The sequence below is a fragment of the Osmia lignaria genome, chromosome 12 (assembly GCF_051020975.1).
Source record: "Osmia lignaria lignaria isolate PbOS001 chromosome 12, iyOsmLign1, whole genome shotgun sequence".
Taxonomy (NCBI): Eukaryota; Metazoa; Arthropoda; class Insecta; order Hymenoptera; family Megachilidae; genus Osmia; species Osmia lignaria.
Genome location: NC_135043.1, coordinates 9,093,077 through 9,118,741, shown reverse-complemented (window position 1 = coordinate 9,118,741; position 25,665 = coordinate 9,093,077). Strand labels below are relative to the sequence as shown.

The following is a 25,665-nucleotide window of genomic DNA, read 5'->3' as shown; positions in this document are numbered from 1 at the left end:
TTCTATTCATTTCCTTGTTTACCACCAATTTATCATAAAAATATACATTAACATTAGCATTCGTGGTCTAATGATCTAATACAGTACACGCGACGTTTCCTTAAATAAGATATTATCCGAACTTAATAATTTACCCTTATATGAATTACTATTATTGCCATATTACAGGTTTATTACATTTTTCCTTTGAATTAAATTAAGAATGCGGAGGAAAATCAATAAGCCGTAATTGAACATGTAAAAGTTCCTGGAATTACTCTTGTTTTCCCTCGGTTGCACGAGCTTTAGCACGATTGAAAGAGGGTGAGAATATGGCGTTGGTGACCACTTGAAAATAGGATTCGCAGCTGCATACGCGTTCGCTATGGTTTACTGTAATTGCCATAACTTCCGGTAGCCCGCTAACAATCGCGTGACGTCACTTCTGCGATTCGTCGTGAACAGCAACACCAGTCTAAATATAATGTATCGGTGAACGACAGCTTTCTCTCCCTTTCTTTCCTTCCTTCGGGTGTACTCGTTTCATTGTTTATAAGGCTTAGTGGTTATCGTCACGCGCGCCACTTCGACAATTTCCACGAATCACGCACCGTTGTTCTTAAGCGACGAATATGATTATGAGAGGGTATTAAAAATATTTTTATGAAAGATCTAGATATCAAGATTAAACTTGGGAACCATAAAGGAAAATGAAGATCACGGCGCTTAAAAACGTATGCATTATCGGGCATCGATGTTACCAGCGACTTTATTATTGGTTAGAACTACTTGCTGAATGGAAATAAATTCGAATCTGATTCAACGCGTGGTCATTTGTAACAGGGTAGCTGTGAAACAATGGAGGAATCCAAAATTAATTGCGTGTTGTGTCATCGAATTAAATTAAGTTAAAATTCGAGCTTTCTGTTCTGGAACCCCTCTATGTTTCTCTATACATAGATCGTTTCTGAGCTGTAAGGTAACATGTTAGACACGTTTCACGGCTAAAACGATAATTAACCGACGTAATGAAGAGCTGGAAGACTGCATGCATTGAAATACGTTACAACATGAATTTTTAATAGACACTACTAATCATTTTGAAAGATAGCTTCGAGTTGTTCTTTTTAATGACGTGTAAAGATATTCTATACTCATTATCTAAGAACTTTTGCAAAAACTTTGACAAATAAATTTAATAAATGATCACTAATAATGGTATAATAAAAATTTTTTAATTTAAACACTTGAAATATTTTCATATTTAATCGACTAATTAAACTGGTCGGCAGTAGAATTTTATTAACTTCCTCTCTGTGTATTCCGCTGTTCCTCCCCCGGGACATTACAAATGTTTTTCTTTCTCGTTGAATGGTTACTAACAACCGACTACACGAAGTGTTGGTAGAACAATCCTACGGGAGTTCGACGGAACTGTAACATGCGCGACAGGGTGGAAAAGAAAATCGTGCACGAAGCGAAAACTTGTAATATTATTCGAAAGTCTTTCAAAGTCGAAGCGGCTCGAACGGCCGCTTTTACGACGGGGCACCGACGTCGCACAATGCCGGCACCGATGGTTTTACATATCGTAAAGTGCGTACACGAGCTAAAGAACGCATATAAATCGGCTCGCCTGCTGTTATGTCTCCCGCGTGCAAAGGCCCGTTTACCATTTTATGCCCTCGGGGGCGTTTAAGCTTTCTCCTGCACCCCGACGCACCGCTTCTCCTTTTCCCCCATCTTTCCTTTCCTTTTGCTTCCATTTCATCCCGCAAACGCACCGATCCTCCTTGGAACTTTGCAACGAGAAAATAAGACGGGGGAATGGTAGAGGAGAACACGCGATCACCTTTTGTCTCTGTAACATTCTTACGTGTTATTAACGAAGAGGATAGGGGGCCTCGGCTGACAAGATCTCAAAACGGCCGTGCACTTTCCACTTACATCAGGAAAAAGAGTCCAGCCCAACCCCAAATGTGTAAAACATTTCTATAGGCGTAAAGGAGAAAATATTAACTTGGTGCACAGCAGAAAAAAGTAAAACAAATTGCAAAATTAAGTTTCATTGCCATTCTATTGCATTTCAAGGGTCATAAAATTTGCCAGCCCATAAAACAATTCTGTATCATTACGTTTTGTATGCTGGCTATATCGGTCTAAAATAAAAAAGAAAATGAATATAATGATGCACTCATTAAGGTAATTAACCTACGTTTTAATAGTCGAAATAAAATGAATCAGTTCACAGAATGCACGTGGAGTATTTGAAAAACGAAACACGAGGTTGCCTAAGAAATTAATTAGCAAATAGTACCCCACCTCAATTATCTTCTTATTAATCTATTTTATTGCTCTTACAATTTTACGTTCTTCTTTTTCTTAATTAATAGAAGTTATTGATAAAATTACACCTGAGAGCATCATTTATAGTACACCGTGCAATTATTAATTATTAGATTACAATTAACATCTGATAATACGTGAAAAAGGAATTTATTCTATTATCAATAATAATAGAGTATAAAATGGTAAATATAAAATTACAAGTACGCGATGGTAGTTAAAATGTTAACTACTGTGAAACGAATTTCTTTTCTCTTCTCAGAGATTTTCGAAAGCAGTGCAATACCTGAAACTCATTAACATTCAACGGCTGTATCATTATCAATAAGTATGCCTTGTATCGGTAGCAGTAATTATTATTTCTGGGCATATTGTACATTGTTATGGGCCGGAAGGTGGGTAACACGTATCGTTATGGACTTTCCGTTGGTGGTCTATAAATTGATGCGCTAGTGATCATCGTATGAAGTTATAAGGAAGCATAAGTATCGATTAATTAGTGCCGCTTGTTGAGGATAAACCCGATGATGCATCGGACAAAGAAACGAAATCGGCTGTGGTATAATAGACATTCCTTGCACGAACAGAGCAGATAATAATAATGTCAAGTACAAATAAAAATTTAATTTTCGAATTTACTTTAAGTTGAAAATATTTTAATAAATTTAATTATAAATAAGATCAATAAATAAATGAAAATGAAGAGAAACAGGAATAACGTCGCTATAAACTTATACCTTGCCTTTAATGAGTGAAATGCTATGAATATTAAAAGGAACCCCCAACGTTAAGAAGGAAGTGGAGGGAAAGATTAAAACCGTAATATGCGTGGATTCATTTGTTAGTGAAAAACACAGACTTAAATACCAGGGTTCCAGAATTTATAAGACCGGACGTGTTCCTTGTACGATTTAATAAGTCATGTAATTTGCCAGAAAGTGTGTAATTAGTCACGATGTCGCGTGGAATAAATTCTTCCAACCGTAATGATAACATAGAAGCCGGTCTTAAATCTTCAGCGCCTGCACGCAAACAACGAAAAAGTGACCATCAGATGAATTATAATGAAAAACCAACAAAGAACGTTTATTAACATGAGAATTATCACAAAATGTGTATAAATAAACCACTTCTACTATTTTCATACCACAAGATTATAGTTATTATAGAAGTATGCTAATTTATTTATTATATACAGGAATAAATATTCATGTAACCCTTTGTGCTTTTATGGAATAAATCATTACGAAAGAAAAATAATAATTAAAAGAGGGAAAATTTGTAAATTTAAAAATTCTAACTTGATTTGAAATTATTATCAGAAATCTTATAATTTGAATAGAATTTTTCCATTCATTGAATTGATATTTTTTTTTAACGCCTGCGGTTCTTGTAACAACATAATGTTAAACGTACATATTATATTTTATTGCGTTAACGCATCGCCGATAACACATTTAATGGACTTCTAGGAACTAATAGAGGCCTTAATTCTAATTAAGAAAATACAACGATAAGGCGCGATCATTACATTGTAACAATTGATATCAAGGGAAATTAAATCGAGACGTCCTATCTCCACTTAATCTCTTTCTATCATGCAAACTGGAGTTGGGCACGCACGATTATACACTGTATCATGGGAATCGAGGTGTACTCGAGAAGGCAATTCAAGTCAAGAAACAACGTATGTAACAAGAAAGGAACGTACAAGGTGTCTCAAAAGAGATCCACATCATGAGAACTGAAATTAAAGAGTTGAATGCAAGAACCAAGCAGTTTCATTTTCACTAATTTTATAACTAAGAAAAATTGTAAAAAAATTTTTTTTTAATAAATAATAAAATATGAATATCTATAAGAAATGAAGCTGCCTGAAATTTTCAATTACTAGTTCCTCGTGTAGGCTGTAGATTATCTTTAAAAAGTGACTAAACTGAAAAATATAAAGAGCTGAGAAACTTAGCAGTTATGGATAGATCTATCTATTTTGCACACTACCGATAAGAATATATGATAACAATAGAAGAATAGAGATAGAAAGAAACGGTATGGTAAAGCCCTGAAGAAAGCTTACGCCCAGATCGGTACGTTTCCGGATGAAAATATGTTAAAGGGTTCAAAGAAGTACGAATTCCGGGCGAAAATTCGAGGAAGCCGAGTTCCACGATACCATTATTCGCTGGAACACGTTCACGTGCACCCCGGGAGGCATGCCGTTCGCACAGTAACATCGATAAGCGAAAAAGAAAGAAAAAGAGAAAGAAAAAAAAAAACATTCCAAGTCGCAAATCTGACGGAACGATCGAACCTTGCGCTCGATAAATATGCTTGCGCACGTTCGCAAGCGACCGCGAATGCATTCGCGATAAGCGGTTGTTACGTACATTGTAGCGGCTAATGTCAAGGAAAACTAACTCGCACCTTCCGCGTGCAACGTCCAACAGCTCGCGTGCTCGCTCGCTTGCCTGTACGTGTGAACACCACACAGAAATGCAATACTGTTGTGGGCGATCGTTTGCTATGTACAGTATGATAAAAAATTAATGGACATGCATCGCGGAAATGGCACACAAGAAATAAAAGGGTCAAAACAGACGAAGAAACTTTCTAGCATTTTTAATTTTCAGATTGATGAATTAAATTAAATTAAATCGTGGAGATTTATGAAGCGACAAATTTGCAGATTTTTATAGAATTTTGAGAATTTTTACGAGGGACCAAATTTTTTAATATACTGTACGGTAAGATGGGCCTCAGGCGAACGATCTTGGAAGCGATGGGAACGAGACCGTTTCGGTTCAGAAACTTGGAATCAGATGGATGGTAATTCCTGATATTAAAGTGTATAAAAACGATCAAAAACTGGAATTTTCCAGATTGTACAGACGTTTGAAATAATGTTCGTCGTTTTATTCGATAACACGATCTTATGTGTAGTAACGCGCTCTTGTTAGTGCCGATAACTGCTGTAGATCTGACTTGATACAAGAGCTGAAAGGAAGTAATTGCACGCGTGGCGCTCTGATTAGTGTTTAAAATACGTCAAGATATCGAGGGAAAACGATAAGAGGCATAAGTTCTTGCCACAAATTGGTGGTAATCAACTATAAACACTAGTCATTTCAATTGATTACTATTATATCGATATTTATTAATTAATTTATTTCATTTTGGTAGCTCAAATGCTGCAGTATGTTTCTAGATTTCTGATAAAATTTGTTAAATTGTATTTTAATTGAAAATTTTTCGGAGCATACGATTGAAATAAATTATAAACTATATTAAATGATACATTTTGTACACCTGTCTTGCCACAAGATTGGAAAATACAAAATCGAATTAAAAACAACTAACAGGTAATTAAATCATTTGCCTCTGACAGTCAAACACACTGCATTCAAAGGAACGTTGCACTCTGACTCTAACAATCTACTAGCAAAGAATTAATTTACATTTTGTAGTACTCCTTATTAACATTTTCTGAAATACAAAGTCGAATTGAAAATAATGAACAACGAGTAATTAATTCATTTGCTTCTGGCAATCACCAACTCTGTTTTAACATTAACGTTGCACTTTGACTCTGACAGTCTATCAACGGAATATTCATTTGTATTTTCTAAAACTAGTATGCAGGTATTCATGCGATATACAATTCAATTTTTTTTGGATTCTATTTTTTATATCAAAAGTACTTCCATCTGAATGAACCAACTTTAAAACTCGCATCTACATTTGTAATTTCATTTGACATTGAAAAAAACATTAAAATTTTGGCAGCTAGATTGTTTACTAAAATTAACTCAGATTATCCGTTGTAAGTATCCATCGCTACGACCACACCAATAGTTCATACATACGTACAGTTGCACGTGACACTTCGTATCTCTATCCAACAAATTGTAAGTGCATCTCGTAGAAAATATTTCTTTCCTTATGTCACATAGTTCAGACGTAGTTAGTGGTTATGCAAGTATATTGCAAACGTTGTCAATTCCCGACCAGGTTACTTCCGTCTCTCCTCACCTCGCCAGCCCCATCCTTATCATTGCACTGTCTACCATCTCCAATGTTCACGTGACTGACGAATAATTTAAATAAAAACTTAATGTTACTTCTTATTTCAACTGACACGTGCCTCGATTACACTTGTTAGCGTAGTTGCATCACGTAATCTGTGTTATTTAATAATCATTTCTGCACTGTGATGCAACGTAGGTTTCCTTGCGTAGGAAGAGGTGCCATTTCTCTTTGATTGTAGGGGAATCCTAGGGGAAACTAAGAAGGTTCCTTGGGAATTTGGAAATTTTAGAATTCTAAAATTTTGTAATTTTGGTAATTTGGAATTTTCAAATTCTGAAATTTTAGAATCTTAAAATTTTAGAGTGGTAAAGGTCCAAATTTTTAGGGGTGGGGGAGGACCAGACCCACCTAGACCCGATTATTATTACTAACAGCAAGAAATACTAACAGCAAGACAAAATAAATGAAAGGAAATATTCAACTGAAAAAATATCTTCATCGCTACAAACATAAGGGTACCATCTAACAAGATTATAAGATCTGTCTTTTCGAAACTATGCAATTTCCAACATCATTCCACTTTTTTATAAAGCCACGCATTATACGGTTTCGGTGTCAGTAGCGCATATCGGTGAATTTATCGATCGTCGATTTTCCATCAACCAGAGAAATTGGAGGACATTTACTCCCTTTTAATCTCCACCTTTCCCGCGATCATTGGCGCCGCCATCGGCCTTCGCTTTATCATACGCTTCAGATCATGTATTCAGATGATTGGATCTCATCTGATCGAGCTATTTGCATTCACGATTAGCCGTGTTCCTCGAACATGCGATAATACTGTGAAACATGTATCATACTTCCTTTTGTAACGCTTATTACATGTGTGTGTTTTTAGACGAGTTCTGTGCTCTGAATACGAGTAAAAATCGGGGACAGTATCTCTTCATCATCCTCGGTTTCTGAGAAGCTGACACTTTAATAGCTGGACATCTTTGCAATTTAATTAAAAATTCCCCAAAACTCGACACGAAAATATATGAACTTAAGTAAGGGCAAGTATATTCGATAAACTCGTAAATAAATAAATTCAGCGCAAAGAATTCGTAAGAAATTCTACGGAAGAATGACAAAAAATGAAAAAAAAAGTTAAAATTTGTTGGACAATTTAATCGAATCCCAATGAGCGCGAAGACTTCTGCTCGAATAAACATAATAATGAACTGGGTCGACGTCCAGCTTCGAAGGATAAGAAAGGGGTCCTGTTTTCGGCACAGATCAAAGGACCTGCAATGATCGGAGATCTTGTTCGATTATATGCAGTCTTCGATGATTTTGTCATTTTTATATTGCTTGCGTCAAGCTGTACAACATAAAACCTGTATTGATACCCAGAAACTGGTCGAGAAACATCGTGAAATACTCAGCTTTACTTTTTTTTTCCATGCAAAACGAAATTTCATATCTCGTAATTTATTTACAGAGCTGGATTTCGAAAGGGAATTAAGCTCCTTTAATATTTATTCGTTCAATACTATGCGATATGCCATGTATCAATGATGCATTTGATTTCATTTTTCATTCATATTTGTCGACTTTTTAACGCTTGAGCAAAATTACATTAAACTCGAGGCTCTCTACATGGTCCGCCCTTCCGAAAATTAAATAATGCATTTCGATAGGCCAAGTTCTACTTCGAATTTGAACAAATCAAGCAAAACGGAGTAATGTATTGTTGACAAGTAGCTCATTGATCAACGCAACACAGTACCGATTTGATGTGTAATTCTCAAAGCATTCCGTTTGCTTGGCAACATTTAGAATTCTTCTTTGCCAAAGCAGATTAATTACTCTTGCCACTGGCTCTCTTAATCCATTGTTTGACTGTTGTATTTTTACTTACGTCCACGACAACAGACGCGTCGCAGAACTTTGTCAAATGATTACGTCAAACAAATAACAAATACAATAGATACATAGATAATTAAATATTAGAGAAAGAATAAAATAGAATAGAGTAGACAACGAAAAACTTAGATGAGTCGCTGTGTCTATACTCCATTACTACCATTCTCATCATTTTTCTGAAATAAAAGTAAATTGCATATATTCAATTATCCCTCTTTTATTTTTCTAGGAAAAATTTATTTTCAATATAATAATCTTCTGTAGTATAATACGTTCTAAAGGGTTAACGATAGGAAACATGTTAATACCCAAATACCATAAAATAAATTTCAATCACTTTAGAGCTCCATCAAGTTATCTTGGATGCTATTCTTGTAACAATTCCTGAAATAATCACCTGTTCCATAGATAAGATTACTAGCGATCTGCATGCTTCGATAATTGTATCAAAGCACCTTAACAGAGTATCGTTCAATTTTCAACTTAACTTGAAATTTGAACTTGATTCGACTTTATGCAGAGAAATTCGCGTGTTCAGCTTACAATAGAAGCTACGTTTTCTTAGTTCCAACTTCCTCAACATATTACACAGCTAGGAATAGAAATAGCAGCGACAAAGGCGCAGCAGACTCATCGTACACGAAATAATCTCGCGTTATGTTGCAACATTTCGATGGGAATAATTATTTTTTCAAAACGCAAACGAACTGTTGGTCGATCGTCCGCGACGCGGCTTATCCTTATTTAATTCCAGCAAGAAACGTTTGGGGATAATTGAACGGGAGCAGACAAATTGATCGGCCATTAACGGGATTCGATATACAACTCGATACAAAATTACGATCGGTAGCCGGCGACGAATGAACCCGTTTTACCTTTTTTCAGAACAAGCCAGACTATGGTCACGAAATCACAGTGATCCGAAGGGTGCTTCTCCCATGTATTCGAGAACAGGCTTATTAAGTCGATTACGTGACCGTGAAAATAATCGTCTGCTAGATAGCCAGTGGTTTACAAGTATGTATATAGAAGCTGGTGCATACAACATACTAAAATAGAAACCACCTAACGCGAGCCGCCGCAATGCACAGTGGCGTGTTTCTACTGAAAAATACTCAGTGGTTAAATGTAATTTTCGAGTTGGCAGATAATAAGCGTCAAGAACACGTTATAACGATCAAAGTTTCGTTTCGTTTTTAGAAATACTAATGATTACTCTATAAATATTTAAAAATAACAGAATCACTCAGCGTTACGTGGACATCGCGTTGTTGGATCTAGAACATTAATGAACTTCATTCATAACGAGAAGTACGTAATTTAGAATTAAATTCAGTTGGTTATTAGGTAGGTACACCTTTTTTTTGTTCTATAAAACAAAGTAATATTTTTTAATATTTATAACAGCTTAATATGTTACAACTGAAATTTATTGAAAATTTATTTATAATATAAAATGTTTCATTGTCTTTTGCAATATTTTTAATTAGACATTTTATTTTCTAACTATTCCTTTTTTATACTTTGTTCCTTCGTAAAGTAATTAATTTATACCTTTTCGCAAAACACGCCACTGTGCAACGAATGAGGATCAAAGTGCAGTGTTCGCGTGTTACGAGTAGCAAGTCATATTGCATAAGTGAAAATAGGAGTAGCTGATGTGTGTATCAGTGTGCAACCATAAATTAGATATAGATTGCGCGTGGATGCCAACGTTTTCGACCTTTAGGCGTGAAAATCAAATGATTACTGAATGCATTTCAATACAATTGAATTAGTGCATGCATTAGATGCAACAGACTTGCATCAAAGTTGAAACTATTAATTCAAAAAAGTATGTAAAATTTGTTCATAAATTCTTTTGTACAGTGTTAACATAGTAAATGTATCATTTCTTAAATTATTTATCACACTATTGTGATTTATAAATATTATAAGGGGTACAGTACCTATCATAATTATCATTTATGTACAATAATTCGTGAATTTTTAATATAACATTGCAATCATATTAATAAAAGAAATATATTATTTATTGAAAAGAACCTATAGGTTTGTATATAGCAGAATTGAAAATGACCCTGGAGACTTATTTAAAAAAGGGCACAAAAGAAAGTGTATGGTCATCACCTTGAAGATTTATTGCAATCATGAAGGACGTGATACGTCCAATAATAATAAAAATAATTGAGAACCCTTTATAAATGCAGTACGTATTTCTGTTAAGTAAATTTTATTTTAACATTAGAGCTACTGACAAATTTTTATAAATTCATTTTGGAGGATTTGATGATTCTAATTTAATCTTTATCGAATAGGGGAAATAATTTATTCCTATTTCAAAAATGGTGAATGTATCAGAAATCGGAGATAATTTTTAATTAATGAAAGATCGCTTTCAAGGCTGACGAGTGACTTTGTGAGTGCCATGCACTTATCTGCCAGCAACATATCACTGCATTCGTGTTTTATTTGTTACCTTGCTTCTCTAGACGCAGATTCACTTTCGCTCTATATATTTTCTTTTGCTCGTTCGTAAATGCAAAGGTGAATTTAACTTATCACAAGGCTTAAGATACACCTGCTGATCAAATCGAGAGACGAGTCCATGTTATTTGCATCCTAAGGACATCTGTTAGTGTGGACTAACCGTAACAAATATATACGTTATAATCACGAAAGCAGGATAAACCGACGCGACGATCAGCTAAAAAACCAATAAACAATGAATCAATTGCATTTTCGTGTAAAAGTTTATGAACACATGGCACACGTAAGTGCAACTAATAAGATGCGTAATTCAAGTAAGATTAACACAGCTTTTAGAATTTCTAGCACGATTAAATTTCTGATAAGAACATCCGAGGATAAGAGGATGTTATACTGTGGAATCATTAAAATGAATTAATTATTTGATTTAATTTATATGTGATCGAGAATTTACATAGATTTATGATTGTTACATTAATCACTGATAATCCTCCAAATAATCAAGATATAAATTTTTGATTATATCACCAAACAGAATAACTCTTTTCCGCAATGAAATCTTAATTTCCACCGTGTACACCGTTTTTGGACCGTTCTGTATACCAAACGATTTAAACTGTTCGTCACAAAAGGCGAAAAGAAGCACGCGATAAATGTGACCCTACCCAAAAATGCAAAGAATCAATGTCGGTGCGGGTAGAAAAAGAAACGACGCGAAATTCCCCGGTGGCACCTGCGTTCGCAAGAAACGGGTGTTCCCCTTTCATCCGACGCCACTTTCATTCGTTAATTACCAGCAGGTCCGTGAACAGACGAGAAGAGGCTGCCTGAATTCGGCAGCTCTAGAAAATTTTGGCTCGGTTTCTCGCTGTAACACAGTGCCGAACGTTTTGTATTTCCTCGCAGCTGTTTAACCACGCGTCATTGACGAAATTAGACCTGGCCGTGACTTTCTCGACAGACTGTACAAGGCAGCCCGTATTCGTCTATCCAGATTCTCGTGGTATTTTATACACTGTCCGCCGACGAGTGGTACTTGCAACTTCTGCATACTGTCCGCGATGCGGTGCACGCGTTAGGGAATGAAATAGATATCTACAATGATGAAGATCGCGAGTATCTGCATCTATCGAATGCGTCATCGGCTCCTACTACTTCTATTTCCTATCTAATTTTAGGAATCCATCCGTTCAAACGTCACGTGTACAGAAAACTGAACGTATCACTCGTGAAATTGTAAATAAAACGTTAAATTCGCACGTGTCTCTTTAGCCTTAGCCAATGTTCCCTTGACAATCCGCTAATTACGTAGATAGCAATAACCGTACCAATTAATCGTAACGCGATCGTATCTTACGCGATTATTTCGTCGCTGTAGAGTTGAATTACAAACCGCAATCGCCTATCGCCTTCGGCTTCGTTAATCGTTCTTTCTCGATGAACGAACACGTATTATGCCACGTGCATTGCAACACAGACCAACGGTTGTTACATAACACTGCGATAAATCGCGATGTTACCATTATTCCACGGAGCAACATCAAGAATCATCGCCGACTTGGAAAAAAGGAGTAAAGTCTGACAAATAATCGTTCCGATTAGCGCAACTATCAAGGATTAATAGTGATTAAATAGAGAGCTCCAAATAACGTTGACGATTAAATTGTAAATGTTCTTTGTGAATTAATAAACAATTTATATGAACAAGCAGAAATTGTATTCTGTTTAAAGAAACTTAATTAGGAATGGTTGGATTATGAACTATTAAACACAATAGGTCGATATGAAAAGAGAGAATGTTAAAATAATTTCTCAAGATACAGATTCTAATGCAACAGGTTCTTCGAGAGAAAAAAATGTCAAACGAACTTTGAAATCATTTAAAAGAATTTTAATATTCAAAGCTGTACGTGTAAATCACAAACTTTATCGTCTATCGAGTGTACGAGCTCGATTGGATAAACTGGCAAAAACTGTTCTTAGACACATCGAAGTGATCAAATCTACAATTTATTGCACGTCTTTTCAAATATTCATATTTTTTAATAGATGACGTGTTTAAGTTTTGACGCAGTTTATGCAAGTTTATCATTGATAAACATAGGAAAATTGCTAAAGAAATTACATTCAACCATATGTGTGTGATCTTTGAATTTCCATAGAGATTCATCGATTATACTATACAAAATTTTTTTTTAATTATCTAATTAGAAATATTTGAATTAAGTAGCTGAAATAATGAAATATTGTGAAAATAATAGATATAAAATTTGTTAAAGACAAAAAATTCAATACCCCTCGTTGAAAATTGAAAACAGCTAAATAATATCCTCTATAATTATAGTGTCAATATGTATTACTAAGAGTAGCCATTTCTACTTATGCCTATTTTGCATAGACATCGCCAGTGTAATAATTAGTATTTGATAAAAATAAGGGGAGGAATAATAGCGTGAAAGGTTAGGTATTATAAGTAGGTATGTACACGTGACAGTGTCTCGTCAAAGCGTTAAATAATTCAACGATATTTCTAGGCTCGCTACGTTTACCGTCGTTACATACCATATCGGGCGGTGTCCGTAATTAGATCTGCAACGCGTATGCTCGTGCAGTTTGCCCTGCATTTCCCTGAATCTAGCTAAACTGCGCGAAATGAAAAGGAGAGACCGTTCCGTTGATCGTTTATGTCTGGTAGATGTACATATATGTTTTGTAACGTAGAGATCACGCAATGTTAGTTACTTTGTGCGGTGCAAACTGACACGCGATATTCTCGCTAATGCATGCGACACGTTCATGCAAAACGTCGTTGTGTTACACGAACATGTGTCGGAGATCGCAAGGCGAACCTACCCGTGAACGGAAGCGAACAAATAGCAGGAATGGAACGCAAAGTGGCTGCGAAGAGGTCGAAGAAAACACGGCTCGATCGTGGAAAATGTGACACGTGCGTCTCGATTCGAGTACACTATTACATTACAGATTGCATTTACAGCGCTGGTTACATGAAAAATGTGTTGTGATATTACGTGCATTACGTAAGCTATTTTTCAACCGATCGATGAAGATACACCACCGTCCAATAGTCGCCAGACACTCGGGCGAATTACAGTGACATATGTGCTCAAAGTTTCCATGGAAAGAATGATTAACCCATGTGCATCGTTCAAATTTTTATTACGCTCGTGTCACATTATTCACACAGAGCATAGGTCTAATCGGTATAATAACTACTCTTAAACAATAATTTCTTTGAATACTGGTAAGAAATGCTAATTTCGATTATTGTGATCTGTAAAACATCGGTATGTGTTTATCGACTTGGTTGCAGTCCAAATCCTACAACTGTGTGAATATAATTTACTGTCTCGTGAAAATTGATATTTATTGCATATCGAAATTCTAATTTCTAAGATCAAGAACAGTCAATTTTCAAACATCAAACTTTAAATTATGAAGTTTACAATGTATAACTTCACTGATTCGGTCCATAATAAATAATGGGACAATAATTAGTCTCATAAAGCATCCGGTCTGATAACTATCCAATTCAGGTAGCAATTTAGTAATTGCGATAAGCAACAGCTGTAACTGGCAAGTATCGTGCAACACGTTCAGTAACCTTGCGTTTACAGACTCATGCAAGAAAGTTGAAGTTATATAACAGCATCGCGCACACCGGGTAGTTTGTCTTCTATAAATGTACGCACATACATATGCTGGCAACATAAATTAACTTGAAAAAAAAAAGTTAACATGGTCAGTGAAAAAGGTGTTGGTAAAGTTTCGAGAGGCCATGTCTCGAGGGCGATATATGATCGACCTTATCCGTATCACTGGTTATTCCCTTTCTGCTCGAATTTACATGTAAATTCCACGAAAATGTGCGCTACATTCGTTCGGACAGTTTTAATCGTTCGTTTAATCTACACTTTGAAATTGATCGAAGATTTTGTACCAAAGCTGAAGCCTGTTTCAAACGCGCGACCGACCCATATTTTATTTCCGGCGATGATATTTTCTTTCTTTTAGGCGGCTACTTTCGCTCACTGAAATTGGTTTGTTAATTTTACCAGTAATGCTGATCGTACCGTCGTTACAACCAATCTTTCCTGTTATTCTTCATTTGTAACGTTCGATCAGCGCGTCGATGAACTACCCTGCCCGTTCCGCATGTGTACACGCCGAAATAACTTGATCGAAGTAGACAGAAATGAATGCTAACGAAGTTCTTTTACAAACCTTTGATTCACCTTCGATTCGTTAAACACGTACAAAGTATTATAAATCGTTATTTGCAAAAAATATTATTATAGGTGCTGATATGAGCGGACTGTAACTTGTCAGGCTATCGAATGCATGCTTGTTTTTCTCGCTATAATAAATAAACTTTTTATCTTTATTTATCTAAAAATATTCTGCTTTTTTACTTATTAAGTTTCAAGTTCGTAAACATAGGTAAAAAAAATGAAATTGAATACCGCGAGGGTCACTACGAACTTAATATACAGTAGACTCTTGTTACATTGCCGCGTAATTAATTTGATGTTCACACGGAGTTTTATCTATCTAATATTTAACAGAAATTGAAAAATTTTTACAAAAAAAAATTAATATTATATTAATCCCGTAAAATATCAAATTTCGTATGCTCATTTACAATATTGCATTACAAAATGTAATTAGCTGGTAAGATAGAAGGTTCCATAAAAAATAAAGAAAAAATAATAATTTAAGATCGCCTTTTAAAAAAGACATAAATCTCCATCCAGCTGCTAAACAAGCATAATTTAACACTGTAGAAAAATACAAATTCATTATGTACTGTTCAAGTTAAAGGTTTTCAAATAAAGCAGTAAAACTTTAATGACATGTAAGGTTATATATGAAATTCCTTCCAGCTATCTTACCTTTTTTGTTCTAATTGTAAGTAGGTTGTGTTCGAGGAATATGGTATAACGTGAAGCGTTATGTTGTATGATTGAACAAGATAATAAAACGTAATGACTGATCAGTGTGCTAATTTCGGTCATAAATGGTGAAGATTATGGACGGTTCCAGGAGAAATAAGAACTTTATAATAATCTGCTGCTGTCACGCATTTTCTATGCAAAAATTCTTGTTACGCTTATAAAATCTAATTATATGCCTATGCCTTTAACAACCGTACAACGACGTTTCGTATATTACACGGAGTTCAGAAGCATCAGGAACGACAAATTTTCAAGGAAGTATAGATATTGATGAAGAAGTAATAATATTCATGCCAAAATAGTGTACTCACAGATAAAGGGTGTTCGGTTAAAGATGAAAATCCTTTGAGGGGGTGGTAGCGGGGGTGAATCTGAACAACTTTTTCCTTTACCAAAATGCACGTCGAGGCTTAGTTATTGAGTTATTAATGAAACACACCGACCAATCAGAACGCGCGTAGCACGTGGGCTCAGCTGCGGGAGTGTCGGTTCGACATGCGCGCTCGACCGCGGTCGCGAACAAACTACTCGGCAGCGCGTCGGTTCGTAGCCGACACTCTCGCGGCCGCGCCTGCGCACTATGCGCGCTCTACTTATTCGGTCTTTTCATTTAATAATTCAAAAACTAAGCCTTAATGAGCATTTCGGTAAAGGAAAAAGTTGTTCAGAATCATCCCAGCTACGTGCCCACCCCTAACCGAACACCTTGTATTATAAAATAGCAGTTAAATTGAATGAAAATTACTATAGAAACACATCATCAATATTCCCAGTACAAAGTGACTAATTGTTAATTAAAATACGTAATGAATCAACCGACTTACAACTCATATTTTTCCCTCATATAGTCGGAGTATTCAAAAACAATTTGTAAAAAACTAAAATCATAATTAACATATATTTCGAATGAGAAATTTGCTAACAATTAAATTAATTAAGGGAGCATTCAGATGTTCCGTATCTTCTAAATCAGTTAATTAATGATACCTCTATTGACAATAAATGAATAATTAATTAATGTCGATCAATTAAAACTAGATATCAGGTACGCACGAAGCGATCGGTAAACAAAAAGCAAGACAGGTAAGTTTCATCGTTACAGAAAAAAAATAAGTGTCTCAATAAATCGTAAAGGAACACCTGCCGCGTGGTGAACAGGTTTTCGGCTCACTGTCTATCTCAATACGGAATATCAGCCAATTTCAATGTCCTTATGCTTCCGCAGAGAAAAGAACCTGTTACGGTTACCACCGTGATAGATGATACATTGCTGTCCGAAACACGGCTCGTTGGAGCTCATGTACCGATTAACCAGCTACCGAAACTGATCGTGTTCTCTAGGGGCATGTACTTCCACCGAAATAACCAGGGATGGGTAAAAGGGCAACAGTTTAAGGTAACGTGATGATATTGTAACTCAAATAAACCAATCTGGTAATACAACCACAAAATTATATTATCCAGGAAAATTTGACGAAATAATGGAAAATAATAAAGGTTGAACTTTACTTTAGTACACAGAAAATGATTAATTTTTTAAAATATATTCAGATAATAGCCGGCAAAAAAATTCAAAAATACAAGTTTTAATTTTAGGCGGCCAAAGTAAAGTTATACCATTATATATAAATAATAATAAATTATATTTTAATCTAAAGAGTCAATCTGCCATTTAAAATCCCTATCCAACATTTCCTCGCCTCTTCTTTACTTTTTTAATTATTTCACCAAAATTAAATGATCACCGATAACCGGTACCAAGCAACGCGTTAAATTTCTGAAAAACTGTTGAATGACTGAGGATGATGATCCTTCTCGGAGAAACAAGAAAACACTCCGCGGTTGTTGAAGAAGAAAATCAGAAAAAAAAGGTACAAACTTGTTGGACGGAATAATTATACGATACATTTTATGGCTGACAATTTCAAATGCTTGAACGACACGGCCTTAAGCATCACCCGTGGCATTCCAACCCGGGGATACGATCGGTACGGTAAACGTTTTCGAAGCTGAGCATCATCGTCGCGACGTTGACAGTATAATTGGCGTTCCTGGACAGGTGCGGCGTCTCTTGCATTTTACACATTAAAATGCTTTTTGCAGACGAACAACCGATTATTAAGCTAACTCGCCATTTCTTTTCGCGTCTCATGAATAATACGCGAGAATACGTGGGCTTGGTTTCTATTCCAAAATTCTGTAGCCTCCTTCATGTTTCATGGTATCTTCCTCCAGTTCGTTTTCAAAAGTTTCTTCTCTCGCTTGTTCGGGGGGCCACTTGAACCCTGATCGTGTATTATAATCCGGTGTAATCACAGGCTGCCCAAGTAAATTATGTGTAAAACTTGTGAACCGGCTGGCAAGTCAAAGCAGCAGCTGTAATAAAGGGTAACGCCTTACCCGGCCACTGAAAATCTAGATATGGTGTCTCGTTCCCCGTGTAATGAGCCTGGTCATTATCATACGTCACAGATCTGCGCATCGATGATCGACTTTATCGCGATAAAATAAAAACGAACGGATAACGCCGATGATATTCGGTTTCGTTAACGTTCCACCATCATCCACGGCTAACCCCCCTCTGTCCATCCTCCTTTCACGGAACACCTTTTATGATAATGATTATTTTAATGCAACGAACGAACCGGCTGTAACGAAATGTGACAACTACCGAGTTCCGTAAAAGCAGAACGGTTCTCGTGTTTATTGAGCTTCTTTAAGAAGATTAAAACAAAATTATATCTTGATGTTCGAACGTTAATACACAGCAAGGTTAGCCATGAACGTTATTTATCATAATGAAAGCAGACAGATCGTTTAATGATGCTGAAGATGTATAAAATTTAACAACGAATAACAACGACCCGCGTTGGAACATTAATTTTTTTCTCACGAATATAATAATAATCATGGTAGGGGATTGATTCTTGTTAAAAATGAAATATTTCGTTTCTGAGGAAATTCATTTTGTAGATTTAAAATATGTGTAATTAATTTAATAACATTTCAAGTGCAATATAATCTTAATGAGAAAAGTATTTATAATTAAACTTAATCAAGTTCAATGTAGCGTTGTTAGTGAACGCAGTGGATAGCGCAACGATTTAATTACCTACTTCAAATTATTACATAACTAACTACATAAACATTCGAATAATTTCAAATGTAGTTACTATACAATTATGTAACTATGTTACATAAATCAAACATTAAATTCTCCTCAGCAATATCCATAGAGGAATAGGATACTATACACAGAAAATATAGAAAAATTAAAAGCCAAGAGAATTGAAAAAAGGAATAGCAAATTTAATATATTCAATCTGAATTGTATGAAAAAATTAATATTCTGACAACTGACAGGTATTTATAATTTTGATATTTACTTTCCCACGTCATTATTTTTCAGCCCGTTTTGATCTATTTAATTGATTCTAATCACCCTTAGAAAATTATTCTCCAGAGCACATAAAACGAATCTCTCAAACATAATTCTACAAATAATCTTCTATCAATTATTAAAAGAAAGATGAAACTGAAAATATCTTAGATTCCACGAAACGTGCAGACTAACGACTTTCGTTGAAAAACTGGTAAAATTCCCACAATTGCAACATCTAATGAATAAGGGAAGAAAGAAACGCTGTCCTTCTAATAAAGGTAAGCAAAATATAAAGGAACGCAGCGTGGCTCGTTTCGCGCGAAATAATTAACCGAGAGATCCAAGTGCAACCAATTTGCCAATGTGCACGATCGCTCGTGCAGGTAACGCTTCGTTTTAAAGACTGCACACGATGCAGATGCATGTATGCAGATGCATTTGCATGTATTTGCAGATGCAAAGCCACGTTTATCACGCGAGATACGCGTAAGTGAGCGTGCTCTGAGATTTGTAACAATGTAACCAACTCATAAGAGAGCCGGCCTCGAGCTATTAATCAATCGCTCCGGTTCGTATTTTTAGATCATGCGAGCGTAATAGCCTGCAGCCAGATCACCGATCTGTCCATGAAGAGCTCTCTTCGACAGACAGATTCAACTACTTTTCATCGTAGCAATTAACATGGGAGTCATTGACATTACAAATTGAATATAATCAAATGATTAAAAAATTGCTGTTTCCTTTATATCGCCATTTCTTTCTACAGAAGCCTAAACTGAAAATCCAAAAATTTCAAGGTAAACCCTATTTTATTAAATGGAAATAAAAATAAACTTGAAATTACCACATTAAATTAATAATTCACCTAATAACAAAAAATAGGCGTGCACCTACAAAATTGTTATCGTGGAAATTGTGCCCTGAATAAGTTTACGAGTTGTTTGCACGCAATGCAACTACCAATTATTTTACACTGTTTCCCTGAAATTACTATGTAGGTATAAAACAGGCTCATATCGTATGCCTTACATATTCCGTCGACCAAAATTTATGCCGGTAGAACGAAGTGTTGCACGGTTTCCGTGAAAGTAGGCAAACTATATTAAATGTGTAATTAAATCAATTGCGTAAAATGGTATGTGCAAGACATGTTCAGTTTGGAATGCAAGTTGCCACAGTAAAATAATCAACACCTCAGAACTCGATAAAACATTTCTTTCAATTTAATGAAGTTTCCTTTTTTCTTTTTTACTGTGGTGATAAAATCAATACGATTTAAAATAAAATAGATAAAAAAAATTAAACATTTATTCTGCATAAATACTAATGAGCTAGACTATAAAGTAATAATTTAAGAAATTAGAAAATTACACAGGTACCATAAGAAATTATTATATAAATATATTTTTTTCTTTAAACTAGCTGCAATGGTGGCAAAACTAAGGAACACTTTTCCAAATAAGTACAGTTCGCACTAAAAAGTCTCGAACAGGACTTTAGATTCTATATTCTAGAAAACCGTGAGCCATGAAATCCTTAAGATTATTACTTCGAACCAATCCAATCATTAATTCTGTCGCAATCCATAAAAGTCAGATTCAATAACTTATAACGTAAAACGCGAGCATCGTAAATTTTCTTACCAGAAGCTTATAATAACATTCGTCGTGAATATTCATTATCGTTATAAAACCCTAGCGACCAGTAGTAGAAATCTAATCACAGACTCAATATACTTTTATTATACTAATAATTTATTTGTCTGTTTATGAAAATACCAGGACAGAATGACTTATATATAATTCTATTTTAACTAAAAATTATTCTCTTCCTCACTACATAGGTCCTAGAAAGACCAAAGAGGATTTTTACAACTGTCATTTAACTCTTTTTTATCGAACGAATTGACACGGGGGTGACTTACATCACAAATTTAGTACAATAAATAATTAACTCTAGAGTTCCTTGTTTCGGGTAACAAGGGTGGACCTGGCCACCCCCAAAAAGGGGACTGGCCCCCTCACCATTCTAAGATGGTTCTGACCCACCCTAGTTATGCAAATGGAATTGCTAAAATACCCCAATTCCTGTAAGATAGCTATCAAGAAAATCACAGCAATGTTTTCGTCGCCATTTCAATGATAAACGCGATACAGTGCTCGACAATGTAACACGTGTACAGTAGCGTAACAAGCTCATTATCCTCGGGGTGTTGTCAATGTTATACTCGATTGCCCTTTGGCTGTGCACGGTGTACCTCATGTCAAGACATTTTTCTTTTTACCAGACGTCATTAATCTCTGCTCCAAGTGGTTAGGAATGAACTTTCGCTATTTAGTTTACGCGTTTCGAGCTGCACGCGAGTCGGTCGTTTTCACGCGCGTACACGCGGCGAGGATAGGACATTACCAAGCCGAGAAAACGAACCGCAAGAAATACGATGTCAGAACGCGGCGTATAACACGCTAATTATTTCTGCTACTTTTTGCTCTACCGAGTACGTGTGCATATTTTTTATTCACACGCTCGACGCACAAAGAATTTTATACGTTTTACCACCTACAGCGAAACGAAATCTTCATCATTAATCCTCGGACCGATAATGATAGGGCTCTTAGCAAAAAGTAAAAGAGTTAATGTATGTGGTTAGTGTTTTTATCCGCTCGTTTCTCGGTGTATTTGATTTGAAAATGATCTTAGCACACGCCAGTTTGGATATTCGATAAGTTATCGATATCTTATTGATATTTAACCCTTTCGCTGCGGTCGTTTCTACTAAAAACTGTATTCATACCTTTCTATATCAAATTATCTAATTTGATATTCTGGAGTAAATGCAATAATTTTGTTTATAAAATTTCATCTGTAATAAGAAATCCTTAAATCAAGCGAAATTGTATAAATCAAGTGAGATTATCCATCTAATTTTGATGTTAAATTATATACCCTTTAAAAAATAAATCGGTGCAAATTGCATCATTTTTTAAATCATTTTAGATCATTTGCTTAAGTTTCATTGAAATTGGTGAATAAGGGTTCACGATGTTCCCTCGGACATAAGAAGATTACTAACGCTTAAGTATGATTGATGCGACTCCCAGACTCGCGAATGAAAAATGACCTCGCATCATTCACCGGCAGCATATATCATAATAAAGCAACAGTTTTGTCAGTTTCTTTGTAGTTCATTAGTGGAGCGGTTATAAAGATGTTAAGCGTCACGGGGTTCTCTCTGTTATAAGTGATATTATGACGAACGAAACATAGACCGGTTAATCTATTTATAATGATCGGCTCGTGCAAACAGTAGGCAGGTAACTTAACAAATTATACTTCCACTCTGTTCGCACCTGCTCGACTTCCACACCGTTGTGAATTTCATTCGCGTCAGTCAAGAAGAAAAACGGGGGGGTTGATCGTGTCTGGTCATTATGTCACATTTAATGATCACGATTCTTATCCAGAAAAAGATCTCTTCGAGAGATTATTCAACCGTTTAAATTTAATACTACGAGCGTATCTATCAATATCGATACATAGTGTTCAAATGATTCGTCGAATATATTCCTATGTGATTATATTTATATAAGATTTTTTCTAAATTTCAAATATTTGGAAATTATATTTACTTGAAATTATCAAATATTTAATTTCAGAATGATATATAATTTGCTCTTCATCCAAGACAACAAAATAATTGCCCTACAAACACTGTGTTTCTCAAATCTGATAATTTCTTTATATACACTCCACTTTTCAGTTTCTTTACACATAAATAAAAAGGAAGGAAATTGTAAAAAGGGAAAATCCTACCTTGATATCCGGTGTAGATTCTGTCGGACAAAATCAAGAATAAGCCCGGATCTTCGAGCGTGGAAAATCCAATGATATGTGACCTACACAACACCCACAGTCACGATTAGAAAGGACAACTTTCTTTGAGTGAATACACTTCATCGACGCGTCGCGTCGTTTTCAAAGGAATTTGTTTACCATGGTAAACTTATTCACGGTCACTTTTACACTATAGAAACAGAGAACAACGAATCAGCTTCGATGATCCCAAAAATGAATGAAAAAGTTTCGAGACATAAGATACTCGTAAAAATTAATAAATGAATTTGTAAATGTGATGTACAATCAAAATTGAATAAATTAATAAAAGAAAAAAATGAATTTGTGAAAAGAAATAATTTACTTGTAACTAATTATGATGTAAAAATGAAAAATCATTACTTCCGTGCATCACTACAGAAGTAGAGTGAAATATTAGAAATACTACTGACAAACAATAATATTGACCTATACTACTGAAATTCCCTAACGATAGGATGGGCGTCCACTTGAAAGTAAAACTCGTGGGAAAAGCCATCAATAGCATTTTTTGTAAGTGGACACCGAGCTAAAAGTGATTATTAACATTTTCATAACATTTACTTCATTTATAATATTTTAATGAGTACCATATACCTCTAAATTTTTCAATCCTTTAAATCACGTCCCGTTGTTCTCAGTGTATTTGATGCATCAATATCTTCCTGTTGATGACACGTGATATCTTCGGGTGATGAAACGAGAGGCTTGGAGCCACTAAAGGATTAGTTTTCAAAATCTTCGAGCACGACGACTTTGTAATGTAACCGACGACAGGTGAACAGAACATTTTTCTAACAAACCACGGAAAATCTTAGATGCAACAAAATTGGCAGCAAAACGCGAAATTATTTGGCAGAAAGTGTGACTGGACGAACCGAGCCAATTGTTTGTTAAGAGACAACCGGAAATATCTCTGCGTAACGATTTGAAAGTTTAGGACTTCCATGTTCATCAGCCAATTGCGAGATAAAAAATGGAAAATATCTTCCAACTGTTGAATTGCCAGAATCTAATTTACGCTTGTTGCAAAACTGTTCAAAATACTTTTTCTTCGTTAATATAGCTGAACTTTTCTTTAAAAGATCGAAATAAACAAGTGTGAGATTCATTGAAAAAAGATTGTTGAAAATTTTCAAATAGGCAATAAATATATGATAAACGAAAGAATTTCTTCCAAGATGGTATCCCATCGTGATCTTTTCGAGTAGAACATTTGTAATGCTAAAGAAAGAAAAATCTAAATTATTTTTCTTGTTTTAAACATGTTGAAATTCTGAAATATTAGGATATGTGCCATAGGTTGCTTTTAATCGTAGAGCATTTGAATTATATATAACTTGTTAAAACTTACTTAACATTGTATTATTTTTAAATAAAACAGGAATGTAAATAGAAAATTATTGCTATTAACTTATATTAACCCCTACAGGGCGGACCATGGAGAGAGTCCCAATTTTTTTAAATTTTTGTTTGCTTTAGATAATAATAACTAAGAACAGATTGTACAACGTTAAATAAGTTTAAATGAAAGAGTTTTGGATGAACATATTAAAATATAATTTTTAGAGGTAAGAAAATCAAAAATAAATTATTTACCCTCCACTATGCGCCTCATAGCCTCTTCAAGATTACCCCCAGCATCTTTCAAAATGACGTACATCAATGGTAGCATTTCCCAAGGATATTGGAAGAGTTCTAGAAGCTTGGTACTATATTCCAGCATAATTTCCACGGTGTCACCTGAAACATTAAACAGTACAAATGTAGTACCTGTAAATTTTATTCCCTTGCCGTTCTACGACGGAGAACTATTCTAATTTTGTTACTTGAGAATCATTTTAATGGAAATAATAAATGTCAAGGTTGCATGTATTCTACGCTTCTTCTGAAAACGTTCCAAATTCAAATTATGACACGAACATTGCCAATTTAACATTTAAGTATACACTGTCATACTTAGACTATGTAGCTAATCTTTAAAGCGATAAACGAAATTCATTTGCAAAAAAAAATTAAGTATTTCTATTAATCATATTTTGTATTTTACTGCTTTTCAATTCCAAGAGCTACTGAAAGGTAGAAATTATGTACAATTACTAAATTGATTGATTAATAAGAGGGGAAAGTCATTAAAATTTAACGACTTAAATACTACAATTTTCTGCTATGACAAATATTTTCAATTTTTCAAGACGTCATTCATATGCCAGTATAATTTTCAATATTACAAAATTATGGCAGGTACATTCAATTAACCACGTCAGCCGTGGACGTACGGAATGTTGCAAGCATAGCTGTCTCTTAAACGATTAAATACCAATTAATAAGCATGAATTTCACAGGCGAGCAATCACTCAAATTGAACAAATGGCAAACCCTTGGACATCGAGAGCATTTAAGAGAACATGAAATGCAGACCGCATCGATGTCCTGAATACATAAAACAAAATTTCATGGTATTGCAAAAAGGTAACAATAACCCCTTTTTTTTCATGTGTAATGATACATCTGTCCCGTTATCTGTAACTGAATCGGACTTTCTCGTAACTTTCTAACACCTGTTACATTCGAAGAGCGAATCGAGAGCAACCAGTAAAAGGGGAAATTGTATTGACCTGCGAAAGGTATAGATGCTCATGTACTCGTATCTGTAATAGAAGAAAGTATAATGATCCTATAGATTTG

General features: G+C 35.0%; 1 protein-coding gene across 2 annotated transcripts in view; it reads right to left on the bottom strand.

Moving 5' to 3' along the window:
• Positions 1-25,665, bottom strand: part of dsx (transcription factor doublesex) — a 66,849-nt gene that overhangs the window by 14,362 nt on the left and 26,822 nt on the right. For both annotated transcript variants that reach the window (XM_034320834.2, XM_034320833.2), the window contains exon 4: positions 24,577-24,720. In XM_034320834.2, coding sequence (XP_034176725.1) covers positions 24,577-24,720 — 144 coding nt within the window. The remainder of the gene's footprint in view (positions 1-24,576; positions 24,721-25,665) is intronic.